Source organism: Mya arenaria, chromosome 16 (assembly GCF_026914265.1).
Source record: "Mya arenaria isolate MELC-2E11 chromosome 16, ASM2691426v1".
Lineage (NCBI taxonomy): Eukaryota > Metazoa > Mollusca > Bivalvia > Myida > Myidae > Mya > Mya arenaria.
In genome coordinates, this window is record NC_069137.1 from 28566266 (window position 1) to 28590639 (window position 24374).

At 36.3% G+C, this 24374-nt stretch overlaps 1 protein-coding gene across 16 annotated transcripts in view; it reads right to left on the reverse strand.

Moving 5' to 3' along the window:
• Positions 1 to 24374, reverse strand: part of LOC128221911 (talin-1-like) — a 134981-nt gene that overhangs the window by 71615 nt on the left and 38992 nt on the right. For 15 of the 16 annotated variants that reach the window (XM_052930562.1, XM_052930568.1, XM_052930570.1 and 12 more), the window contains 12 exons: positions 21876 to 22113; positions 7409 to 7506; positions 6863 to 6992; positions 5675 to 5824; positions 4865 to 5010; positions 4146 to 4273; positions 3686 to 3749; positions 3089 to 3193; positions 2371 to 2526; positions 1891 to 1992; positions 1252 to 1509; positions 237 to 377 (listed from right to left, as the gene is read on the reverse strand). In XM_052930562.1, the coding sequence (XP_052786522.1) occupies positions 237 to 377; positions 1252 to 1509; positions 1891 to 1992; positions 2371 to 2526; positions 3089 to 3193; positions 3686 to 3749; positions 4146 to 4273; positions 4865 to 5010; positions 5675 to 5824; positions 6863 to 6992; positions 7409 to 7506; positions 21876 to 22023 (1626 nt within the window). In that variant the 5' untranslated portion in view covers positions 22024 to 22113. Of the gene's footprint in view, positions 1 to 236; positions 378 to 1251; positions 1510 to 1890; positions 1993 to 2370; positions 2527 to 3088; positions 3194 to 3685; positions 3750 to 4145; positions 4274 to 4864; positions 5011 to 5674; positions 5825 to 6340; positions 6347 to 6862; positions 6993 to 7408; positions 7507 to 21875; positions 22114 to 24374 lie in introns of those variants that run through there. The other variant, XM_052930573.1, reaches the window with a different exon arrangement.

Here is a 24374-nt window from a genome sequence, read left to right on the forward strand (position 1 = left end):
CATGCACAGAAGTTGAATTCATTCTACACCAGTTTAGTGGTCATCTTCGATAAATGGATCGTATTAAGGGTACACCCTTACAACATTTGTGTTTGTAAGGAAACAAACACATGCTTGATTTTAAATCGAAATTGCCAAATTTTTAAGTGTATTTACGCCAATAACCACCCCTATCTGACACTCTGTGTACTTGCATGATATGATAAAATTACTGAATGTTCTCATTTGGCACTCACATAGTCAGAGCCAAGGTCCGGGATGTCGATTTTCTTGTCAAGCTCACTCTGTGCCTGAGATACAGCTGACAACCCATCATCTATTGTGAGAACAAGAGCCCTCTGTGCCTGGGTCAGGTTGTGCTCTTGGAAAGACTGGCTCTGTAATGATACAAAGGGAATAAAGGGTTACAAATCTTTGGTTGTGTAAAAACTTGGATAAATCAAATACCTTATAATCCTAGATAGTGGAGGCATTGCATGACTTCTATAAGAACACTAGTCAAAGAACAAATGACAAAATGAAATTGTCTAGTCGATTGTTCTGTGACAACTTCACTACTAACAAACTTTCCCTTGGTCTTGATATGACTGATCTAAACAATGTTTTCTCATTCAATATTTCCAATGTTTTACAAATCTTAATGTTTTTATTATTTTATGTTCCTGATATATACCATCCAAACAAGGTCAGACTGCATAAAATACTTCATCTGCTTTAACCACCCCATGGAAGGACATCTGGCTCTCTCCCCCACATCAATTCCGCATCACCTAAATTTGAATTAACACTTCCCATCTGATTAGCCTGATCTGACATTCTCCTTCTGATTAGCCTGCCTGTCTGAGACTCCCCATCCGTTAACATACCTGTTCAATAAACCTACCTGTTGGATTACCTCCCAATCTAATAATGTGTGTCTGGTAACCTACCTGTCTGATCATCTACCCTTCTGAAATTTCCTGTCTGATAACCTATTGATCTGATATTCCTCAACTGATTTTCCCATCTGCAATTATTCCTGACTCATAATCTACCCTTCCCATCTGATATTTCCCGGCTGATAACCTATTGATCTGATATTCCTCAACTGATTTTCCCATCAGAAATTATTCCTGACTCATAATCTTCCCTTCCCATCTGATATTCCCCGGCTGATAACCTATTGATTTGATATTTCCCATATGATTTTTCCCATCTGAAATTCCTTGTCTGATAACCTACCAGTTAAATATTTTCCGTCTTATAACCTACCTGTCTAATGGCTTGTCCAGCATGGGCCTGGTTAGACTGCATAGAAAACATGGCCTGTTGAAGCGATCCCGTGGATATCTGGCTCTCTCCCCCACCCCCGTCCCGCATCACCCCGGGGATAGAGACACTCCCCGACTGCCCATGGGAGACATTGTGGGACTGGTGGGATATTATTGTTGCCTTGGCTGATGACACGTTTTCTTCAAACATCAACGCATCGTCATCACCCTCAATACCTAGATGGTCCTTATTTTTTTTCTGAAATTGAAATCACAATTATGAACTCAACACTTCTTTAATTATGATCAAATAAAAACTACCACATATGCAATTTCATCAGCAAACAATTCAACAGCATACATTTCAACAAGTGTTTATTCTTTCCAAAAATTTAGCCTGATGAAAAGAAATCAGATTCTCATCCGTGTTTGGAGTAAATATTGGGCAGGTGGAAAGATTTTTATTTAAACAAATTTATGTTGTGCTTAATTTTGGCGCCGTTTTTCCATTTTTCACCACTACAAATCAAAGATAATTTTTGCAAAATAAAGAAACTGAGGTGGGTGATATTCTATTTTTCGATCCAACTGTAAGTGGAGACCATACACTCCTTTAGCTATCCTAACAAGGACCACTGACCTTCCTCAGGATGATATCAATGTATCCGGCTATCAGGGCAGCTATCTGTTCACCTTCCTGAGTCTGTACTGAATAGTATTGGTCCGCATGATCACCAAAGTCCTGAAATCATATGTATACAGGTTTTCTTAAGCAATTTATTAACAAAAGGTCTCTATAAATCTCACAATAGCAATTCATTGGCTGTTAACTTTTCCGTAATCTCTTGAAGTACAAATCCGCATGGTCACCACAATTATTTACAAAAAGACTCTGTAAGTCTCATGATAGCAACTATTTGACGGTAAACAATTAACCATAATTTCAATTCGTTTGGGGTCCATTCCATAAAAGAATTTAAGATGGAACTGTATTTGAGTAAAACACAGCCAGAGTGGTACTATTATATATACAGTTGTGAGAGGTGAACTTTTCATTATTATTGTATTATAAAAAAAACTGTAACAAGTACACAATATTTGAGCAAAACAAAGCACATACCAGAGTAAAACTGTTCGGCGAGGCGGCCCAACGTCTTACAGTCGTGAGAGGCCAATGTTTCATGATTTCCTTCGTCTTCTCGTCAACACGCACAACGCTCTCTTTGTTGATACCCAGCAGACGGGGAACCAGCTTATTTTTCCCCTTCACTTTTTCCTGTAAAAGCAATGTTTCTTTAGTTTAACTTGTATAAGAAAACCAGTTATTGTAACATTGTATTTATCTCTCATGTTTGCATAATGTTAAGTATGAGGTTGGTCTTATGTTTATCGGGAAACGGAGTACCTATACAAAACCAAACCAACATGTTCAGCTTAAAGATCTCCAACCAATCTCACATATGCCAAGGCCAGGAATTGAACCCTGGAATCAATGGTGGGGGGCGAAGGGTTCACCACTTTGTTATGTGGGCAACGTATAACAGTAATATTTCCATGTCATTTGAGAGCTATATTCGTATCAATTTAAGGTGCCACAGTCACAATTTAAGGTAGATGTCTTATAAATTTAAGTGCCACAGTCATATCATTATAACGCCATCATTGCCAATTCAATTAAGGTTGGCCAATTATTATCAAATTATGGCCTCACAGCCAATGTAAATACTGTCATAATCATATCAATTTAATGCTAACATCATACCTCAATTTAAGGTGTCACCATTCTATAAAATTAAGGCATTACAATCATTTCTCCATTTAAGGGCTCGGTGTCTTACCTTCACAAGGAAGAAGGTGATACCATACGTCTTCAGCGCACGGCATGACTGTGTATACTTCACTTTTGCATCTCTCTCTGGGTAGCCTGCCCACTTCCTGTGTTCCTACAATATGAAAAGAAAATATAAGCACAATGTGGGGTTTTCTCTTTCTTATCAAAGACAATCTTATTCATCAAAGGTTTGACAATGATAAATTTAACTTCTGATTCAAATGCTGCAAAATTGAGTGCAAAACATAAATAGATCATTTTCCTGATATCATCGTCAACCAATCAAAACCCTAGTTACCAACGCTGAAAACAACAACAACACTGATGACACCAGCACTCATAAAACAACACTAGCACTGATGACAACACAAGGTTATGACAATACCTTGACTGTGTTACTTCCAATTCTAAAAAAAAAACAGCCGATAAAATTAAAAAAAATATTTTTTTTAGCTCCAATTTAAAGAGGAAAGTAAAAAAAAAAAAAGTTTTTGAAAACAAAGCTATATTTTATTTCAAGACAATACCTTGTTTGTGTTTCTTCCAATTTTTAGCTCCAATTTAGAGAGGAAAGCAAAAAAAAGAACAAACCAGCTTAACGTACCAGGAAGATTTTCTTCTCTATTCCTTTCACCTTGCAATATTCCTTTGGTAGGAACTCTTTATTCCTGAAAAGAGAGCAAGGCCACAGTTAATAAACAGTTTGCTTGCCTTTTCCCTACCCACATTTTGATGTCTACAGTTCGGTAGGCTTATTTTTGTCATTTTTTATCCGTACATGGGTGCTTACAGCTGATAATTCTATATCTTGAAAAATAGCTGAGGGAGGTTTAGAGATTCATAACCAATGCAAAACCCCTTTCCAAATTGTTTTAAGTCATTTATATTAATTTTAAATAACTTTCTAGCCCAGAATAATAATTGCTGAAAGTAGGTTGGGGGATGTGCGAGACCTCCAACACCAGGTTTCATAGGGCCCGCCAAAAAGACCCTGGATGGGCTGTAATAAGATTACACCAGCGTCAAACCCTCAAACTCATGAATTAATGTAGACTCATACTAACTCGAAAAGTCCGGGCTTGTGTTTTTTCTCATCATGGTCACCAAACTGTATCTGACACTGTATACCCGCAAACTGAATAGCCTCGTCTTGACTTACTGGATGGGTACCGTTCAGAATAGCGTCGCGGGTCTGAAAACAAATAAAAACATTAAATGTTTTCACATGAAACTGACACTATATCCATGCACAATTAATTGCCACATCAAACTGGTTGGTTACAATAGCATCTCTGGTCTCAAATAGGTAATATTTAAATACTAAAATAGAAAACAATATTTACAATACTCTCCAAACAACAGTGAAACAATGTATAAAGATGTCAATATTTCACCATCTCATAAGCTTTACTTTGCCATCAAGTAACAGAAATAAATGTTTTCTTTATTTTTAGATTTTTTTAACATCTGTCTGAAAAATTGTTTATGTATCTTCATTTCTAGCTTCATATGCTGATAAGCCATTTTTAGGCTTGTAAATGTATGATACTCCCACCAAATACCTGTACAAACAGAAAAATGATATTGCTAAATAGCTAGATAGCTTATTCTGAACTAGTAAATAGCTTGCCAATTATAACACTCATGGCTGAATATCCTGATAAGGCCAAAACTTAAAACAATGTGTATGAGCTGAACAGGAGCCTAGCTCTGCCTTGACTGTTGTCAGAGGTTGTATGTCAGTGTAGAAATGTTGAATGAACACTAGCATCATGCTAATTACCTGCACAAACAGAAGACTAAGCTGTACAGGATCCCGGGCATCCACGTTCTGGTCGGAGAAGAAGAACTTACGCCGTAACAGGATAGTGTCATCATCAGAGTTGATGCCTTGTTCACGAAGCGTTTTAGCATGGTCCAGCCAATTCACTAAAATAAACATCAAAAATTTATGTTTTCTTGAATCAATTGATTTATACGTTTTTGAATGATATCCAAGGCAGGATATATAAATATTATAAAACATACAAAAAAATGCTTGGAAAGGGATAAACTACTTTCTGCTTCATAAAACTTTGTAAGTTTAACCATGTTATTTCGTTAAATGAAATAAGATACTTCAAGTATCGAGAAATTGGGGCCAGTCTTTTAGTTCACTTTGATTTTGTGAAATCTACATTTACCAAATGGTTAACTTTTATTTTATAACGCTTTAAATTCATTCTACAAAGAACATGAAGTTAATCAAACTTGTTATTGATAGAACATCCCTTTCAGCAAAAAAACAACAAAATAACGAAGAGCAAATGTCAAGACATGCTGTTTTGATTGTTTTTGCAAGGACCATAACTGAATAATTATTTCAGCTAGAGTTAAGCCCCTTGCTTTGCATGTGCAATTACTAGTTTAACTAAATATCTTATGGCCAAGTTTGAATTTTTTGCACAACTTCTCCGCTGACAAAACCAAGGCTATGAAAATACCTCAACTATCTGTCACAACTTCTCCGCTGACAAAACCAAGGCTATGAAAATACCTCAACTATCTGTCTTCTAAAGCTAAAAAATGTTTTTCTAACAATGATTTCACTCACTATCATCTTCTGTATGCAATTTTTTCCTCATCTCCTCCAGTTTTTTCTGGTCTTTAGCAATTGATTTATCTCTTTTCAAGGTCAAGGTCTTTTCTTTCTCATCTTCGGCTATTTCCAGAATCAAGGAGTATTCTTCATGGTTCGTGATACCTAAAAAAAGAACATGCTATATTTAGAAACTTTTATTATTATATAATATCTTAAGTCTTTTTTTAGAATTTACATCATTTTACAGCCAAGGTCTTTTTCCATCTAGAAATGTATTTTTTCATCTATTCTGGTTTTCAATAGCTTAAATTGTTGAAATATACTTTCATTTTACCATGTCAATTTGAAGAAGTTGCATTATTTCTTCAAGAATGAAGAGATTTTGTCAAAACCTTACAAAAATATCTAAACAAGCTGTGTACAGCTTTGCATCATATGTTCTTGTTTGTGTGACTTGCATTTTAATCTCACACAGTAAGTGTAATTTCCGCAAAAATAGGTAAACTACTATAGGTCATGGTCATGGGAGGTAACTTACCAATCTTGGATGTAATGGTCAAGGGAGATAACTTACCAATCTTTGAGGCCATGGGAGGTAACTTGCCAATCTTGGATGTAATGGTCAATGGGAGATAACTTACTAATCTTGGAGGTAATGGTCAATGGGAGGTAACTTACCAATCTTGGAGGAAATGCTCAATGGGAGGTAACTTACCAATCTTGAAGGAAATGGTCAATGGGAGGTAACTTACCAATCTTGGAGGAAATGGTCAATGGGAGGTAACTTACCAATCTCTTGGAGGAAAGGGTCAATGGGAGGTAACTTACCAATCTTGGATGTAATGGTCAATGGGAGATAACTTACTAATCTTGGATGTAATGGTCAATGGGAGATAACTTACCAATCTTGGAGGAAATGCTCAATGGGAGGTAACTTACCAATCTTGAAGGAAATAGTCAATGGGAGGTAACTTACCAATCTTGGAGGAAATGGTCAATGGGAGGTAACTTACCAATCTTGGAGGAAATGGCCAATGGGAGGTAACTTACCAATCTCTTGGAGGAAAGGGTCAATGGGAGGTTATTCACCTATCTTGGAGGTGATGGTCAATGGAAGGTAACTTACCAATCTTAAAGGTAAGGGTCAACGGGAGGTAACTTACCAATCTTGGAGGTAAGGGTCAATGGGAGGTAACTTACCAATCTTGGAGGTTATTGATATCAGAAGTTGTCCCACTGTGTGGCTATCATCCACCTGTATCTTACGAATCGCGCCATCCAGGGTCCGCACCTTGAGGATCCGGACCTTTGTCTTGTACTCCAAAAGGTCCTAAAAAAATAACAATAAGTAACGAACAATGAAAGAATGATGGTTCATGTATGGTTGGCAAAATACAGCATCTAACATAGTGTCCCCAAATTTGTGTCTTAAAACACAGAAACTAAAATTAATGTCTTTAAACACAGTATCCAACATTAATGTCCAAAAAGTTGTGTCTGAAAACACAATGTTCAAAATTAATTTCAAGAACTGTGTTTTAAAAATACCATAATAAATAAGGAATGTCCCTTAATTAGTGTTATTACAGCATCTCAAACTAAGGGTCCAGAAATAAGTGTAATAAACCTCATCAGCATCCAAAATTACAGCATCCAAAAAATTAGTTTCTTCAAACACAGCATGCAAAAATTACATAGTCCCAAAACATAGTGACTCCCTAAGGGCAATCATGGTGTTTAACTTACCCCATTCCTAAGCAAGTAATAGTCCAGAGCCCTTCCTGCCTCCAACCAAAGACCCTTTTTAATGTCTTCATCCGCCAGAAATAGGCCGAAATCATTGGCTGAAAATAGAAAAATAACAACATTTAGTATAAATATTTCTATCAGTTTAATAATTATATTTCAGCTTTTCTTGATCAAGAATAATATTCTCTTTTTTTCATTGTTATTTTTAGTTGTCAGGTCATAGCAACCCGTAATTGCAATTGCTATTAATCAATGTTTGTGTTTTCGTGAATTAGCACATAAAAAATAATTCTACTTAAAGACGCACAATATAGGTTGATCAATAATGCAAAAAAAATAATATATTTTTTTTTAATTTTATTGCATTATTCTGTTTAATTTATTTGACATTAATGATCTAGATACAAAAAGTGCACATAATATAGATACAGATTAATTATAAGCGCAGTTTGGGCGCTTTTAAAATGCGGAATTTGTGGCTACGTAGCTATTCATTAAAACAATTCATAAAGGTTAAAAAAAAAATAACCGTACCTAAATCATAAGCTTTTTTTTGTTTTCCATCACAGTTATGTCAAATAAGTTAAACACGATTAAAAAATTCTATTATAGCATCAACCTATATTATGCACCTTTAATTAAAACTTGAAAACATCACATTTTGTTACCAACCTTCATGTTCATTATATCATATAATTATATGTATTTATGAGAGGCCTACCAATTTCAGAAATTCCTCATAACTTTCCAAAAATCTGTTTAAACTTTCCTGTATAAATACTGTTCTACAAATCTCCCTTAATAATCAACCACACTGCCTCCTTCCCCATATCCCTATTTATCAGACAGAAAAATAAATCCACCATCCTGGAACAAAGCTAGAGACACTCAACAATCCACTTAAAAAGAGACACTCAACAGTCCACTTCAACTTTTCCGACTTTCCTTAATACCATTGTTACACATCCTTTAGAAAATCAAACAAAAACTCAAGAACACTAAAAAAATGTTTCGCGTCTATCTTATAAGGCCAAGGATATTGAATTATAGTTGAATATCCAAGTTTCAAGTCTAGTATTCAATAATTTGAAGTACAAATGCACTAGGCAAAATAAGAAATATGGATTAACAAGCCCTTATTTTTACAACAAGCCCTGCTATGATATTATAAAACCCAGAATTTAAGCAAGCCAGGAAAGCATTTGAGTGCAGGGCTTGCTGGCTTGTGTTAATTTCAACCACAGTACATGAAAATGAATGCTTCCTTAAAAAAAACTATTTTTCTCTCCTTATTTTTAAAAGCTCAAAAACCAAATGTTAGTCTGGAAATAAGTTGTATGCACAACTATGTTTAAATTTAAAACAAATAATGAAGATACTAGATCATCCTCTCCTTAAATACATACATATATTCACACTCTCCACTGCTCCAAACCACCAAATATTTCCTAATGTGGCCAGGGCATAGCTCTCAAAGCCCAAAAGTCACTCATGCCAATTGATTCTTAATTAAAGGTCATTGTCCAATCTTCATTACCCTACAGTCTTCCATAGAGAAAAACTGGCATTGTCATTTTGCGTAAATGGGGTAATATATTTCTTTCCTATATTTTGCCCTTTTATAGTGGTCATGATTTCAGTCGCAGCAAAGGAGTTTAAGTCCAAAGTAGATTTTTGGATAAAAATTAAGTTTTAATTCCTTTTTAAAACATTTCTTTGATGTCATAAAAGGGCAGAATTCACAAATTATTTCACCACAATGATGCAGTTCTCACTTAAAAACAAGCGGGGTAGAGAGTGGGCTAGTTTCATTCAAGTACCTTGATCATATTTTATTAATTTAAGGCCATCATTTTAGGTTTTGGACAACAACAACGATTTTAACACCATGGTTATATGACTAAGCTTTGAAAATATTCTTTAAAATGAATCTTGAAAAAAATCCCGGATCATATTATTTTGTTTTATTTTTAAAAAAATTCTCACAATTTTTTTTTTTACATTCTGTACAACAATGGAAAAGAGCCTTTAACATCCAAACAGGTCCCATGACATTTGCAAACACTAATCATTTCCTCTATTAAGTGCCGCTCTTTAAATCTGACCTTTTACGGAAATGCTAATGATCCAAGCATCAAGTAGAGCTCATATTCCATACACCACATGTACAACACTTGTTCAACACTCCAAATTATCAACGGGGCAAAATGATTTATCTCTAATTCAAACTTCAAAGTCTATTGTTAAGTGTTAGTGCATTAGTGTAAGAATTCGGGCATTTTCATCCAAAGTCTAATTTCAATCATTGACTGTATATGCTAATCCCAAAAATGCCATACAGTGCATTTCATAGCCAATCAGAAACCTAAAATAGTTTACGATTTATCATGATTTGACAAAAGTTGTCTCCCTTTTTGCCAAAAACAGAAAAGAATAATCAAAGAAATTTATTTGCTACTTGTTGCTTAAAACATTTTATTTATTTTTAACTCTTGAGCTCTTCTTTTAATTATTAGATCTAGAGTGTTAGACAATTTCCCTTCTACGCAAAATCCCCCTCCCCCTGCTCCTGTTCTTTTACACAAAATATTGATCATGAGTAAAATGCTGTTAAAAGTATTAAAATACAATGCTATACAAAGTATAAAACATAAATGGTTAACAGCCTTTCACAAAAATGGGGGTTGGGGGGGGGAATGATTTTGTTCACTCATGCAACAATTGTATGTGGCGTGGGCGGCAGTAGGGGAATTGTCAGAGTAGAGTTAGTCCGTCTCCCTATTCCCTAAATATATAACACATACAATGAATGTAATACAAATTATTCGATAAAAAGACAGAATTATTATAACATTTACCTCAGAACCAAGATCGTTCTTCATTAACTTCATGTCCATCCAATCAACACTCAAGAAATTATTGGCGAGGAAAAAAAAATCCAATTATGATTGCAAATGCATCCATTTCGATTTTCTTCGTAATCGTGCATGACGTCCTACACTTGTAACTTATTTTCTGACTTAAAATACAACATCGCATGATAACATACCATGTTCCTCTAACTAAACTAAGTCCTTAAATCATGCACTAAATACAGCGATTATTTTTCTAAGTTTATTCCCTATCTAAAACAAGTGGTTACACCACAAAATTCAGCAGCAATGTTTTATCAGCCTTTTACCATGCCAGCATTTTGAATGCCAGATTTCCATCTACCATACTTCATCTTGACAAGGCACATGTGAAAATTAAACTTGCTACTGTTTGTAAATGTACAGTTCTGAAGCATAAAATCTCTTCATCTTGGAAATGTCCATGTGGATAATAACTTGCTACTACTATTTGCAAATGAACCGTTTGAAGCATAAAATGAGTCTTGGTCTTGGAAAAGGCCCATGTGAACATTGAACTGGCTATGCTTCTGTTTGGAAATGAAAAGTTTTGTAGCAAAAAATGAAAAGTTTTGTAGCAAAAAATGATTCTCTATCTTGAAAAGGCCTATGTGATAATTAAACTTGCTTTGCTTCCGTTTGCAAATGAACAGTTATATAGCATAAAATGAGTCTTCATATTGAAAAAGGCCCATGTGAAAATTAAAACTTGCTACTGTTGGTAAATGTACAGTTATGAAGCATTCTTCATCTTGGAAACGCCCAGGTGAAAATAAAATTTGCCACTACTTTTTGAAAATGAATAAATTTGAAGCATAAAATGATTCTTCATTTTGAAAAAGGCCCATGTGAAAATTAAATTTGCTACTAATATTTTCAAATGAATGGTTTGAAGCATAATATTTGCAAATGAATGATTTTGAAGCATAAAATGGGTCTTTATATTGAAAACGCCCATGTGAATAACTATTGTTTGCAAATGAGCAGTTTTGAAGCATAAAATGATTCTTTACCTTGAAAATGCCCATGAGAAACACTAGTATTCGCCAACGAATGGTTTATAAGCATTGAAGGATTGCAATGTCTAAAATTAAATTGAAAATCATAAGTGCAAGACATATGGCCTGTCAATCTGCTTCACATATCAATGTGTATAATACAAGACAAAAAATACTCATGAATGTGACCTTGATCAATGAAAAGATTTATAAATGTGACCTTGACCAATGAAAAGATTTATAAATGTGACCTTGACCAAAGAAAAGATTTATAAATGTGACCTTCACTAATGTCCTAGGAAACTGGGTCATGCACACAGCACTATGTGCACATATTTGCAACCTCAATTTTCAGAACATTATAAAGGTATCTTTGTAGAATTGCCACATTTTAAATATTTGGCGATTGACCATTAATAGATGTCATTTCAGAAGAAGTTATTCATGGTTTCTAATACTAGTCAGCAAATAAGACTTTTGGATGAACATGCACAAATCCTTATACTAATGCTTGCCCAAAAAATATTTCAACAAGCCCTGCTATATGATTCGAAAATTTGAGCTCACCAAGAAACCATCTGATATTGACAATCTTAAATATTTAAATTGGTTAAATGCTTTTTGAGACATATTGTCAAGGAATCACACAATGACGGTGACACTGACAATAACAACAAGTCTATCACAATAACTTGAGCATTTTTCTTCGAAAAAGAAAACCTGCTTTTCCAGGAGCACAAATTATAACAAGTACGGTATACAACATCAGCAGTAGGGCTGTTATCCTATTTCCTCCCTAGCTATCATATAACACTTCTTATCGCCTTATCTTTCACAGAAACATGTAGGTTGCTCCATTCCAACAGTGGTTTTTGCTGGCCTTAACATTTTCATGAAAGTTATGTCTCTTTTCAGAATTTAGTTTTTTGCGTTATTAAGTCTTTCGATTTATGTTATTATTCACTTACATTAATTTTGTGTTGTTCATGATTTTTTGCTGGCTGTAACATTTTCATGAAATTAACGTTTCATTTCAAAGTTTTTTCTTTGAATTTTCACGCTCATTGGTTTGGGTTATTTGAATTGTTGTTATTTGAAATACATTGGGTTATCAAAAGCAACAAAAACCATATATGTTGATAGATTGAATATTCCCCAGTAATGCACCAGTCAATTGTAACCATGGCCCCTTCAGGTCCGGAGAATAGCGAGGACTTTGAATTACAGTCCAGCCAAGCCTGTGTAAATTCCCCTCCCTGCCGGTAAAATCCCTGCCAAATGCCCCCCGCACCCCAGGGACCCTAGGTAAGGCCCAATCCCCACTATTTTTGGCACAAAGATAAAACCACCGCATTCACCTGGCACTGCAGGGCCACCTGGAAGGTAAAAACACGGCCCATTTCCCCACAGCTATCCCTGGTATACCCCCTTACCAGGGGGCAGTGGTTACAATAGTCTGGTGCATGAGCAAAGACAAATATAGACAAATACTAAAACATATCCTTGATTAATTGACTAAAAGTTTTCAGCCCATTCTACAGAACTGCAGTTCCCCCACAAAGGCAGAGCATATAAATGATCAACAAATGTATAAAGCAAGGAAGAATAATTTTCCTGTCAATAAATCATTCCATTTAACCCACAAAGGATGAATAGACATAGAAACAAGCCATTTTTGCTGGCGATCAATTCAGACAGTTTTCTGCTGAGCTGGCATTTTTCTCCCAAATAATGATTTCTCATCAGGAACACTGTACTGTATATTTTATTTCTTTTGTCAATATTTATGAATAATGATGGTTTACCATCAACAAAACTTGGCTCCTTCCACTGGTGCCAGCTTATGAATATTCATTATTTCTTTAGATATGCAGTAAACAAATCCTGAATATTGATTGGTGGCTTTCTTAAAGATAAAAGAATGATAAGGTATAGTTAAATTTTATTTCCATTTGGTAAGCAGTAAACTATGCCATAAATATTTATTGTCAATTTTGAAGATAGCCATCAATATTACAGAAGCATGAATAAATATCTATAAAACAACAAAATAAAAACTCAGCCCATAAATACCCCATTCAAGACACAGAGAGACTAATGCATCAAAAAGTGTCAAGTTAAAACATTCCAAAGTTATTTTTTGTGTTTGTGGGTGGAGGAGAGGATTGGGAGGCAACACTAACAAAAATAAGCTTGAAAAGCTCTGGTAATTATGGAAAAGGATTATTCAATAATTTCCAAAGCCCTGTTCAGCACTTAATACTGATTGGTCAAAAAGTAATATCTCAGGGATTAAGACAATTATCAATATTGATTGGTCGAAAAGAGACCTAAGGGCTTAAGAAGACCTGTATATTGATTGGTCAATATAAATTTCATTAATTTCTGCAACCAAACTCTGTTTGCCTGAGGATTATGAGAGGAGCTTTATATTAAAGTGGCAAGTACAGCAGTAAATAGTTATTACCAATGTTACTGTAGCATTTGCTGTTGTTATGTAGCAATTGAGCAATGTATTTGTCTGCAGAAGTTATTGTGTTTGTTCATGAGGTCATTTCTCATGGTTATGTCTGATAACTTGCTTATTTCTGTTAAATCATAACTGACACTTGGGTTGATAGGTTGAATGTTTGGAAAGTCTTGGTTTTTGTGTAAGATGGTCATTGGGGTTGTTTGGAAAGTCTTGGAGTTTATAGTTGTTAGGAAAGTCTTGGAGTTTATGGTTGTTAGGAAGTCTTGGAGTTTCTGGTTGTATGGAAAGTCTTGGATTTTTTGGTTGTTTGGAAAGTCTTGGATTTTGTGGCTGTTTGGAAAGTCTTGGAGTTTCTGGTTGTATGGAAAGTCTTGGATTTTGTGGCTGTTTGGAAAGTCTTGGAGTTTCTGGTTGTATGGAAAGTCTTGGATTTTGTGGCTGTTTGGATAGTCTTGGATTTTGTGTTGGTTTGGAAAGTCTTGGATTTTGAGGTTGTTTGGAAAGTCTTTGATTTTGAGGTTGTTTGGAAAGTCTTGGATTTTGTGGTTGTTTGGAAAGTCTTGGATTTTGAGGTTGTTTGAAAAGTCTTGGATTTTGAGGTTGTTTGGAAAGTCTTGGATTTTGAGGTTGTTTGGAAAGTCTTGGATTTTGTGGTTGTATGGAAAGTATTGGATTTTGAGGTTGTTTGGAAAGTCTTGGATTTTGAGGTTGTTTGGAAAGTCTTGGATTTTGTGGTTGTTTGGAAAGTCTTGGATTTTAAGGTTGTTTGGAAAGTCCTATATTTTGAGGTTGTTTGGAAAGTCTTGGATTTTGAGGTTGTTTGGAAAGTCTTGGATTTTGTGGTTGTATGGAAAGTCTTGGATTTTGAGGTTGTTTGGAAAGTCTTGGATTTTGTGGTTGTTTGGAAAGTCTTGGCTTTTGAGGTTGTTTGGAAAGTCTTGGATTTTGAGGTTGTTTGGAAAGTCTTGGATTTTGAGGTTGTTTGGAAAGTCTTGGATTTTGAGGTTGTTTGGAAAGTCTTGGATTTTGTGGTTGTTTGGAAAGTCTTGGATTTTGAGGTTGTTTGGAAAGTCTTGGATTTTGTGGTTGTTTGGAAAGTCTTGGATTTTGAGGGTTTGGAAAGTCTTGGATTTTGAGGTTGTTTGGAAAGTCTTGGATTTTGTGGTTGTTTGGAAAGTCTTGGTTTTTGTGTAAGATGGTTATTGAGGTTGTTTGGAAAGTCATGGAGTTTGTAGTTGTTTGGAAAGTCTTGGAGTTTGTGGTTGTTTGGAAAGTCTTGGGAGTTTGTGGTTGTTCGGAAAGTCTTGGAGATTGTGGTTGTTTGGAAAGTCTTGAAGTTTGTCGTTGTTTGGAAAGTCTTAGAGATTGTGGTTGTTTGGAAAGTCTTTGAGTTTTGAGGGTTGATTGTAAAATCTTTGATTTTGGTTGCTTAGAAAGTCTTTGTTTTCCGTTGTTTGGAAAGTTGTTGTTTGTTAGAGTTATTTGGCAAGTCTTGTTTAAGGGATACACTGTGATGTTGTTTGGAAAGTCTTGAAGGAAATTATTTTTTTGTTTTTGTTTTGTCTTATGTTGTTTTGTTTTGTGGTGTGTTTTTGTGTGTGTGTTGTTGTTTTTTTGTTTGTTTTTTGTTTTGTTTGTTTTTTTGTTTTTTTTTGGGGGGGGGGTATGTAAATTGAAGGAATCATTTTTATGTTTAGCTAGTTCTTTATCTCTATCTAACATTCTCTTTGATATAAATTAACAAAATCTGACACATGGGCTGATTTACTGTTGGGCAAATCAATTATGAGCAGAAACAGACGCCCCCACATTTGGCCCATCAGTTGTGCACTTCATCCATGAACAAACCATCCACCCTCATGCCAGAGATATAGGCCAAAGATAAATAATCTATAAATTATCATTGGTGCAAAAATAAACAAGCATGTGGGCAGAATTTGTTTGAAATTTAAGTGGAACGTCAAAATAAAATAAGTACAATTTTCTTTTATTTAAACCATTTTCCTCGCAATTTTTTTGCATCAATAAAAATGAAATAAACAGGGTTGATTCTTGTTGTTGTTTTGTTAATGTTTTTGTTGTTTTTGTCTTGATTGTTTTGATGTTTCTTGGAAAGTCTTGGATGAGCCCTGATTAGAGAGGCACAAGGCAAGGGCCCAAATGACAATAAAATAGAGACACAAACGTATCATGTAAACACCAGTAACTGTCTACCACAAAAACATTAAAATATCTTTACATGTAAATGACGAGAGCATCACCTTGGAATGGTTAGTAAAACACGTTATTGAAACTCGTCAGTGAAACATGTCAGTGAAACTTGTCAGTGAAACTGTTCAGTGAAACATGTCAGTGAAATTCTTCAGTGAAACTCGTCAGTGAAACTTGTCAGTGAAACACGTGTTCACTGGAACACCTGTCTACTGGGGGCTTTTACCAGTTTTGTTTTGGTGTTGGTTTAAAGATTGAGTGTGAACATTTTTTGTTTGGCCTTAATGGCCAATAACCTCAAATAACCTTTGACCATGACAGAGATGTGAGTAGCAAAACAGAGGGCTATAAGTATTTAATTGCCTGCTCATCATAAATGATATATTCATCATGAAGTGGGAGTTAAACACATATTGGTTGATGGATCATTCCTGTGAGATACAAAACTATAACTATAGCTAGTTCTTCCTGAATTTCATTGATACAAACTTTAACCTGGGATAACCAGGGACTTAATCACTAACATCTTATTCTTATGCACCAGTCAATTGTAAGCACCCCCCCACCCTCCAGGTCCCGGGATCTGGGGGTATACCGGGGATAGACGGGGAAATGGGCCTTGTTTTTACCTTTCAGGTAGCCCCTCAGTGCAGAGTGGAAGCGTTGGGTTTGATTTTGCTCCGAAAATAGTGGGGAATGGGTCTTACCTAGGTATCCCGGGAAGCGGTGGCATTCAATGGGGATTAAACCAGCCGTTTGTCCCTGCTGGGCGGGCATTTGACCTGGGACTGGCTTGACCAAAAGTCTAATACCCCCATATCCCCGCTCTTCCCCGGACCTGGGGGGGGGGGGGGGGGGGGGGGGGGGGGGGGCGTGTGGTTACTATTGACTGGTGCATTAAGTCTGAGTTTGAGACTCAGGCAACTGAATTCTTAAAAATGTTTCAAAATATCTAAAATATGACTAAGTTTGACGTTTGACAAAGTATATTATTAACTACAAATACAGCAGTATTGTGAAAAGGTTTGTCGAAGCATTTTAAGAAACTAAACTCTCAATCAAACTCTGGTAAAAGACCAAAAGCAGGGCTCTGTAGACTGCGCTATGTTTCATTTAAAATGAAGAAGAAATAGTGAAGTTATCTTTGTTCAAAGTCTTTTTTTAAATATTGCCTTCCAACGTAGCATTAAAATTTTATGACCCAATTTATCACGTGGTAAACACACACTGGTAAGGCCCACTAGATTATGAAGAAAGCTGTTGGCTTTGGTCAGGTGTTCCTTTTGACAGGCCAAGGGAATGTTCCCCTGAAGGAGCTTGAACACGTCACCCCTCTCAAACCCTCAACTACTACCACTTGACCACTCTCATCTTTCTTTTATCAGACATTGCTTAAATCTATCCAGGAATCCTACATGTTTGATAGTAATGTAGCAATTTGTGCATTCAAAAATTAAGGTGATTCCAACCACGTCTATAGTATCTTTGAAAAACAGTTTTTGGTTACATGCCAAAAGAACCAAAAAGGAAAAGTCAGCATTTTTTTTTTATTTCTGTTCTTCGTCAAAATCTTGTCTTTTTTCGTCAATGATGATTCAACTTATGATTTAAGGAAGAAAGGAAATATAAGTAGCTTCCTTCAATACTTGTGAACATAACAATTTACCATCCCAATTATGTCTAGTTATGCCCATTTGTTTCGAACTGAAAACAAAGTCCATAAACGCCCAAATCTATTTGTCAGGGGAATGAACGGTCATTTCTGGACAAGTTTATCACTCATTATTACCCATGCGATTGTCCTGTATCATGAGTCAATGGTGATTCACACAGTGGCAGACATGAGGAAATATTTTGCCAAGGCTTATCTGTATCTTATGGCATATATTTCATTGTATTTTAGAAAACATTGGAACAAGAGCACAAACATGACTCAAAGAATGTAAATCAAACATGGTGTAAATCGCTATTTTATAATGGGAAAACTGTCCCTCAGCCAGACATAACCCTACTTAATTTTAGTTGGATGGTTTTTGCTGTCTGTATTCTAATTCAGGTCAGTAGAGGGGTGAGAGAGGGTGGTATGCCGTATGAAATGGTGCTTTGCCGAATTAGAGGTTGGTGTGCTGTATAGTATGAGAGAGTGGTAGGCCATATAAGAGGGGTAATGTGGTACGAGAGGTATGCTGTTTAAGAGGTTGTTACAGCGTATGAGAGGGTGGTACGCCATATGAGAGGGGGCTTTGTCGTATGCTGTATGGTATGAGAGAGTCGTGTGCCATTAAGAGGGTGTAATGTGGTACTAGATTTATGCTGTACGAGAAGGTTTTTTTAAAGTATGAGAGGGTGGTATGAGGTATCAGAGAGTGGTACATGATATGGGGGGGACGGTACAAGGAACTAGAGGGTGGAACATGATATGGGGGGACGGCACAAGGAACGAGAGGGTGGTACATGATATGGGGTGACGGCATGAGGAACGAGAGGGTGGTACATGATATGGGGGGACGGTACAAGGAACGAGAGGGTGGTACATGATATGGGGGGACGGCACAAGGAACGAGAGGGTGGTACATGATATGGGGTGACGGCATGAGGAACGAGAGGGTGGTACATGATATGGGGAGACGGCATGAGGAACGAGAGGGTGGTACATGATATGGGGGGACGGTACAAGGAACGAGAGGGTGGTACATGATATTGCGGTACGGTACAAGGAAAGAGAGGGTGGTACATGATATGGGGGGACGGTACAAGGAACGAGAGGGTGGAACATGATATGGCTGGACGGTACAAGGAAAGAGAGGGTGGTACATGATATGGGGTGACGGTACAAGGAAAGAGAGGGTGGTACATGATATGGGGGGACATAAATAGGAACGAGAGGGTAGTACATGATATTGGGGGACGTTTCAAGGAACGAGAGGGTGATACATGATATGGCGGGACGGTACAAGGAACGAGAGGGTGGTACATGATATGGGGGGAAGGCATGAGGAACTTGAGGGTGCTACGCTGTTTGAGACGATGGAACATGTAAAGAGACAGTGATATGTGCTCCAAAAAACAAACTCCAAATTTGGCAGTATTCAGTACACAGACACCTGAAAAACGTAGCAATATTTATTAAGCAGGACTTGGTTGGAGTGTTAGATATGCAAGGGATGGGGGAGGTGTTATACCATTTGTAATTATTAACATGAATACCAAGTTTCATGTGAATAACTTAAATAACAGGACAACAAAGTATCCAAGGCCATTGACAAGTCTCCGCCAGCAATCATGATAGCAAAATCTTCAAGGACTGAAGACAAGGACATTTAGTATACTCTGCCAACTTGTTGTTATTAAAGGCCTGATGAAGTCATGTATTACACGTTATGTTAACAGATTGGTGTGACTGGCACTATGACAATCTTTGCTTCGGAAATGTACTGCTCACAGCAGTTTAATGACACAAGTGGTTTTCAACAATATGTGCATGAAGTCCTCTACGCTTCCTGTAATAAGGCCACACAATTTTGTCTGATATTATCGGAGAAATATTGAAGCAAGGGGCCCAAAAAAACAGAGAAAAACAACACATTTTTCAATCAAGAGCTTCAAACATGCGCAAGCCATGGGAAAACCAATTCCTCATATAAAATTAAAATTGAGAAATATAATCTTGAACAATCATAACTTTATTCCCCCTTTTAAGTGCAGGAAATACCCCATGAAGTATTTTCATTTCATATTACTTTTTCAGACTTGTTATAAACAATACCATGTTTCTGCTTTTGTTTGAGACTTCTAGACTTGACATAAAAGATAAACATGTTTTTTTGTGTTGTTATTGTTGTTTTGTCGTTGTTTTTGTTTGGGGTTTTGTTGTTGCTGTTTTGTGGGGTTTTTTTGTTTGATTGTTGTTGTTTTGTTTGTTGTTGTTGTTTGTTTTTTTTGGGGGGAGGGGGTAGGTGGAAAAGGGAAGAGAGAGAGCAAAGCAGGAGTGATTCCTTATAATTCCTTATAATAATTTCTTTATTCTATTCAGTTTTGTTGGCATTTTCTGAAATATTCATATGTGCAAAATATCCATTTGGTGTTGCCTAACATCTCGCGGTTTTAACCTGATTAAAAATAAACACAAACCATGCATCAAAAATACACAAACTCAGATGGTTCTCCATTACGAATACTGAAAATACTTCCCATTTCTCACCAACTCTGAGAACATTCAGAAAGCATAAATAATTTGGTGCATAAAACAGCCCAGACTTGTAACGATCATATATGAGATGACATTTTGTCAGAAATAGCTGCGCTCTTTCCCAATTGCCAATGATTACTAAATTAGGGATTATTTTATCAAATCTAACCTTTATGTGGTGAACAGAAATGCTGGCTTCTGAAAAAAATAACCTTTTTTGGAAACTTTTGCAAAGCAGCATCATACTATGACTTTTTAGAACAGTTTAGCAGGCCTTTTAATTTTCCACTTCACAGAATTTTTGAAACCATAATCTACTTGTCACCTAAAGTCCACAATGGTAAAGACATTAACTGCAATGTGTGCGGGATGGTCGGATGGGGGGTGGGGGATAGTGCCATCATAGTATGCATTTGTTTATATTATATTATATTATATTATATTATATTATTATGTTCTCATGGTAAAATCTCATCTAGCTCGCAAATAATTTCCAGCATCAGTTTTTTTGTAGAATTACAAACTAATGATACCACCTAGGCAATGACTATTCCTTGTTCATTATTCCTGAAAATGAACATGAATTACATATGCTAAAAATAAGGCCTGACAGAATTTAATCATTTCACACTAAGTTTCCTCTAGCTGAACAGTGGGGGATTTTCCCGACAGTATATACATTGAGAAAAATGCAGACCATTGCAATATTTCAACACAAGATTTTTTCAGCACCTACTGAATATACATCTTTCATCAAAGTGACATTTTGTAGACGGTTCCACTAGTCTGCAAATTCTTAACGTATTTTGAATATCATCACATCACTAACTCTTCAACTACATAACAGTCTCCGGGGCTATGATATGTTTTCCAAGCTCAAAATTTCTTTAGATTAAATCATGATGTTGTCTCCAAATTTTGAAGTAACCTCTCTAAATTTCATTTCCCGCAGCAGAATTTCTCAAGTTTTCCACATGAAATTGAATACTAGGACCTAGCCAGAACAAACCATGTACAAAATCCATCATGCAGTGAGCGTTCATTTGTACAGGACAGGCTTTTCCCTAGGAAATTACCAGCTTGGGGCCCTTTGAGCCTTGTTGTTGACATAATGGGGGGGGGGGGAGGGGCAATAATATGGGGGTCCCAATGAAACAGTTGACATGAAAGTTTATTTTGGGGTTCCAAGCGATGCATAGTAATGTCCAAACGGGAGTCCCTAGCTTGTAAATTGAATCAGGGGCTATGATAAGCCATTTGATTTTACACTTATATATATTTCAGCTTTTTTGTGAAGACTTACACTAGTCTGATATGAATCACTAACTTTTATGTTTCCTGGCAAGAAACCAGAACTGAACAGTACTGTGACCTTATGGAGAGGCCAAAAGAACTTAACCTCTGGCTCAAACCCATATCCTCTTGATTGAGAGATGGACACAGACACCACCCTCACCTTAACCATTACACCACTCTCACCCTATAAACCATGCAGTTCTGATGCTGTAGTCCATTTACATCAAACATGCTGCTGTCAAAAGCATATTTTGTCTCAAAGCCAGGGATACAGGGCTACCATAAAGGAAGTTTGGAAGTATATTCCCTAGTAATAGGCTAAAGATTTTAAATTATGATATGTTTGAATAATCTTTGCTGACTTACAAATGTGTTAATGAATTAACAGGTTCATTTCTGTACTTACGATTGCCTGGTGGAAGGGGTATGCCCATTTCTGACAATCGGTCACGGACATTTCGACACACGTCATAAACTATCATCGACGGCTCAAACTGCATCGTCTTCACAATGTTTTTTCCCACGATGCTTATCTTCAGTGATAGTGTCGCCATCTTGTTACTATGGCTGGTTGCCCTTGGCAACTGTTGCTAGGTGATGAGGCGGTTTCTAGGTAACCCCTGTTTGGGGCTTATTTTTGGTTTCTGAAAATAGACAAGAGTTGAAAATTTAGAAAAAGAAGTAAATGTAATTCATGTATACAGGTTTCCAAAAAAGGACAAGAGACAGGAATGTACTTGTTGGTATGCCTTGTACAATGATTATGCTTATTTGACAAAACCAATAATTATCCATTAGTGTATAACCAACATACTGGTTTTAATATTCGGCAACACAATTTGAATTAAATAGCAATCTTTTTATCACATGATGTTCAATTTTGAAAGCATGATAATGATTTGTCAAAGGTGTGTCCACAGCCAATCAAATTAGGCTTTACAAACGATCGCCTCGTTCTGTCTATAAATAGGCATTTTTCATTTAATTGAATGAAGGGAGCTTACAACCCCTTTGAAACACTCTTATCACTAATAAATAAAATAATTTCCTCAGAAATGACAAAAATATCACTACAGTTATTGGCTTTAGTAGGCAGGGTCAGGTGCAATAAAAAAATTGCCTTAGACCAGATTTAGTTTACAGTTAACCATAACATATGTAAGCTGATACATTCAAAAATAAAACTTCTTTGGTAGAAACCAGGGCTGGTATTTAATATTGGTCTTAATTGAATTTAAGAACGATGTAGCTAATCAGATTACCTGTTATTAATAACTGACCAATAGAATGAATGAAGTCAATGAGGTATGACCATGGTGTTTACTTAAGTTGTATATTGAATACAACCCCGTCTTCCAGGAGGAACGTTAAATGGGGGTCTTGGGGGACAGTTCTATACACTGGTGCACATTATTAAAGAACCAGGGTAGCTCTAACCAGGGTTACATTCTGTCTGTGCACTATGCTCTAAAATGACTAACAATCTTATCGGAGCACTCGCCGAATGGTCGCCCCAGTTCTCAGACATCCTTTTAAGCCACCAAAAGTTTTCCTGATGAAGCTCCAACTGACCACCTCCTGAGCGAGGGAACAAGTTTCTTATATCTTTTTCTTCAGAAAACATCATTTCTATTCTACAATACCACATTAACCAAAGCTTATGCTAACAAAAATATTTTTTATAGCAGTAAAAATGCATTTCTTCAGAAACCCAAATCTCCTATTTCACAGTAAAATGAAGCTGGAGCTCACTAAAATGTCGTTATGATTTTCGCAGTAAAACCTCAAGTCAATCTCCATCTCGCTAAAGTCTCAACTCACATGAGAAAACCGATTGGGGAGTGGAATCTGGTGTCCTGTATCTTATTTACATAATTAACTCTTAACAGATGGCTTTCTGTCCCAAATAATAGAGAAAATATTCCATCTTACTTTCACTTAAATTCCTTGACTTCTTCCATGCATTCTCAGACATTTGCATTTTTGGTGTCAAGATACCTTTTACACCAGACTTCTTCAATTTCACGACTTGGTTTTAGCCAATTTTGCATTGTTTTAACATGGCAACCCATTATTCAATCACCATTAGACAACAGTAAATTGCGTATTTTGCTAGGACTTAAACTGTTCGCCACCTGAACTGAGTTTGGAAAAACCACACATATTGCACTTATGTGAAATTTACAATTTACAGCAAACTTATTTATAGAAGTGCAACGTTAGCAGATGCAAAGGCTCGGTAGCATATATCAACTAGGGTTTAAGCTAGAGGGTTAAGGAAGGGTGCTGCACCCTGACCTTTTTTGGAAACATCCTTCTGCCCTCAAAGAGACCAGAATGTGCACTCTCCTGCCTTCGAAGAATCAGTTGCTAAAGACAATCAAATATTTAATTTGTTTTTATTAAAACTTGAAATATGATTATGAATTCAAACAAATTTAACGTACTTGGTAGTTGTCTCTAATATAACATCAAATTTTTTCAAATGTTCTATGAAATTCCTAATGCTGTAATCATTAACTGCCAAAACAATGTGCACTTTTGTGCCTCAGCACCCTGTCCCTATTCTGTGGCACCCTGTCTTTTATCAAACCTGGCTAAACCCATTGCTCAGGAGTGCATGTCAACACCCTGGGGGTGTGCTCACCTCCCCAGATACCTCCCAAATACCCTACAAACATGACAAGGGGGATTTGGAGTTCCTCCCCCATGAATATTTCTGCTAACTTAACTGTTAAATGGTACATTTATGTGTAAGGCCTAAAAAAAATTTGTTTGGTTAGGGTTACATCCTTTTCAAAAATAGGTAGGGTAGGTAGGCTTTTTTTTTTTTTTTTTTTTTTTTTAATTAGGCTTTATATAAGAATGTTATTTTCATCATTGGAGAATGGTGTTAAAGTTATCT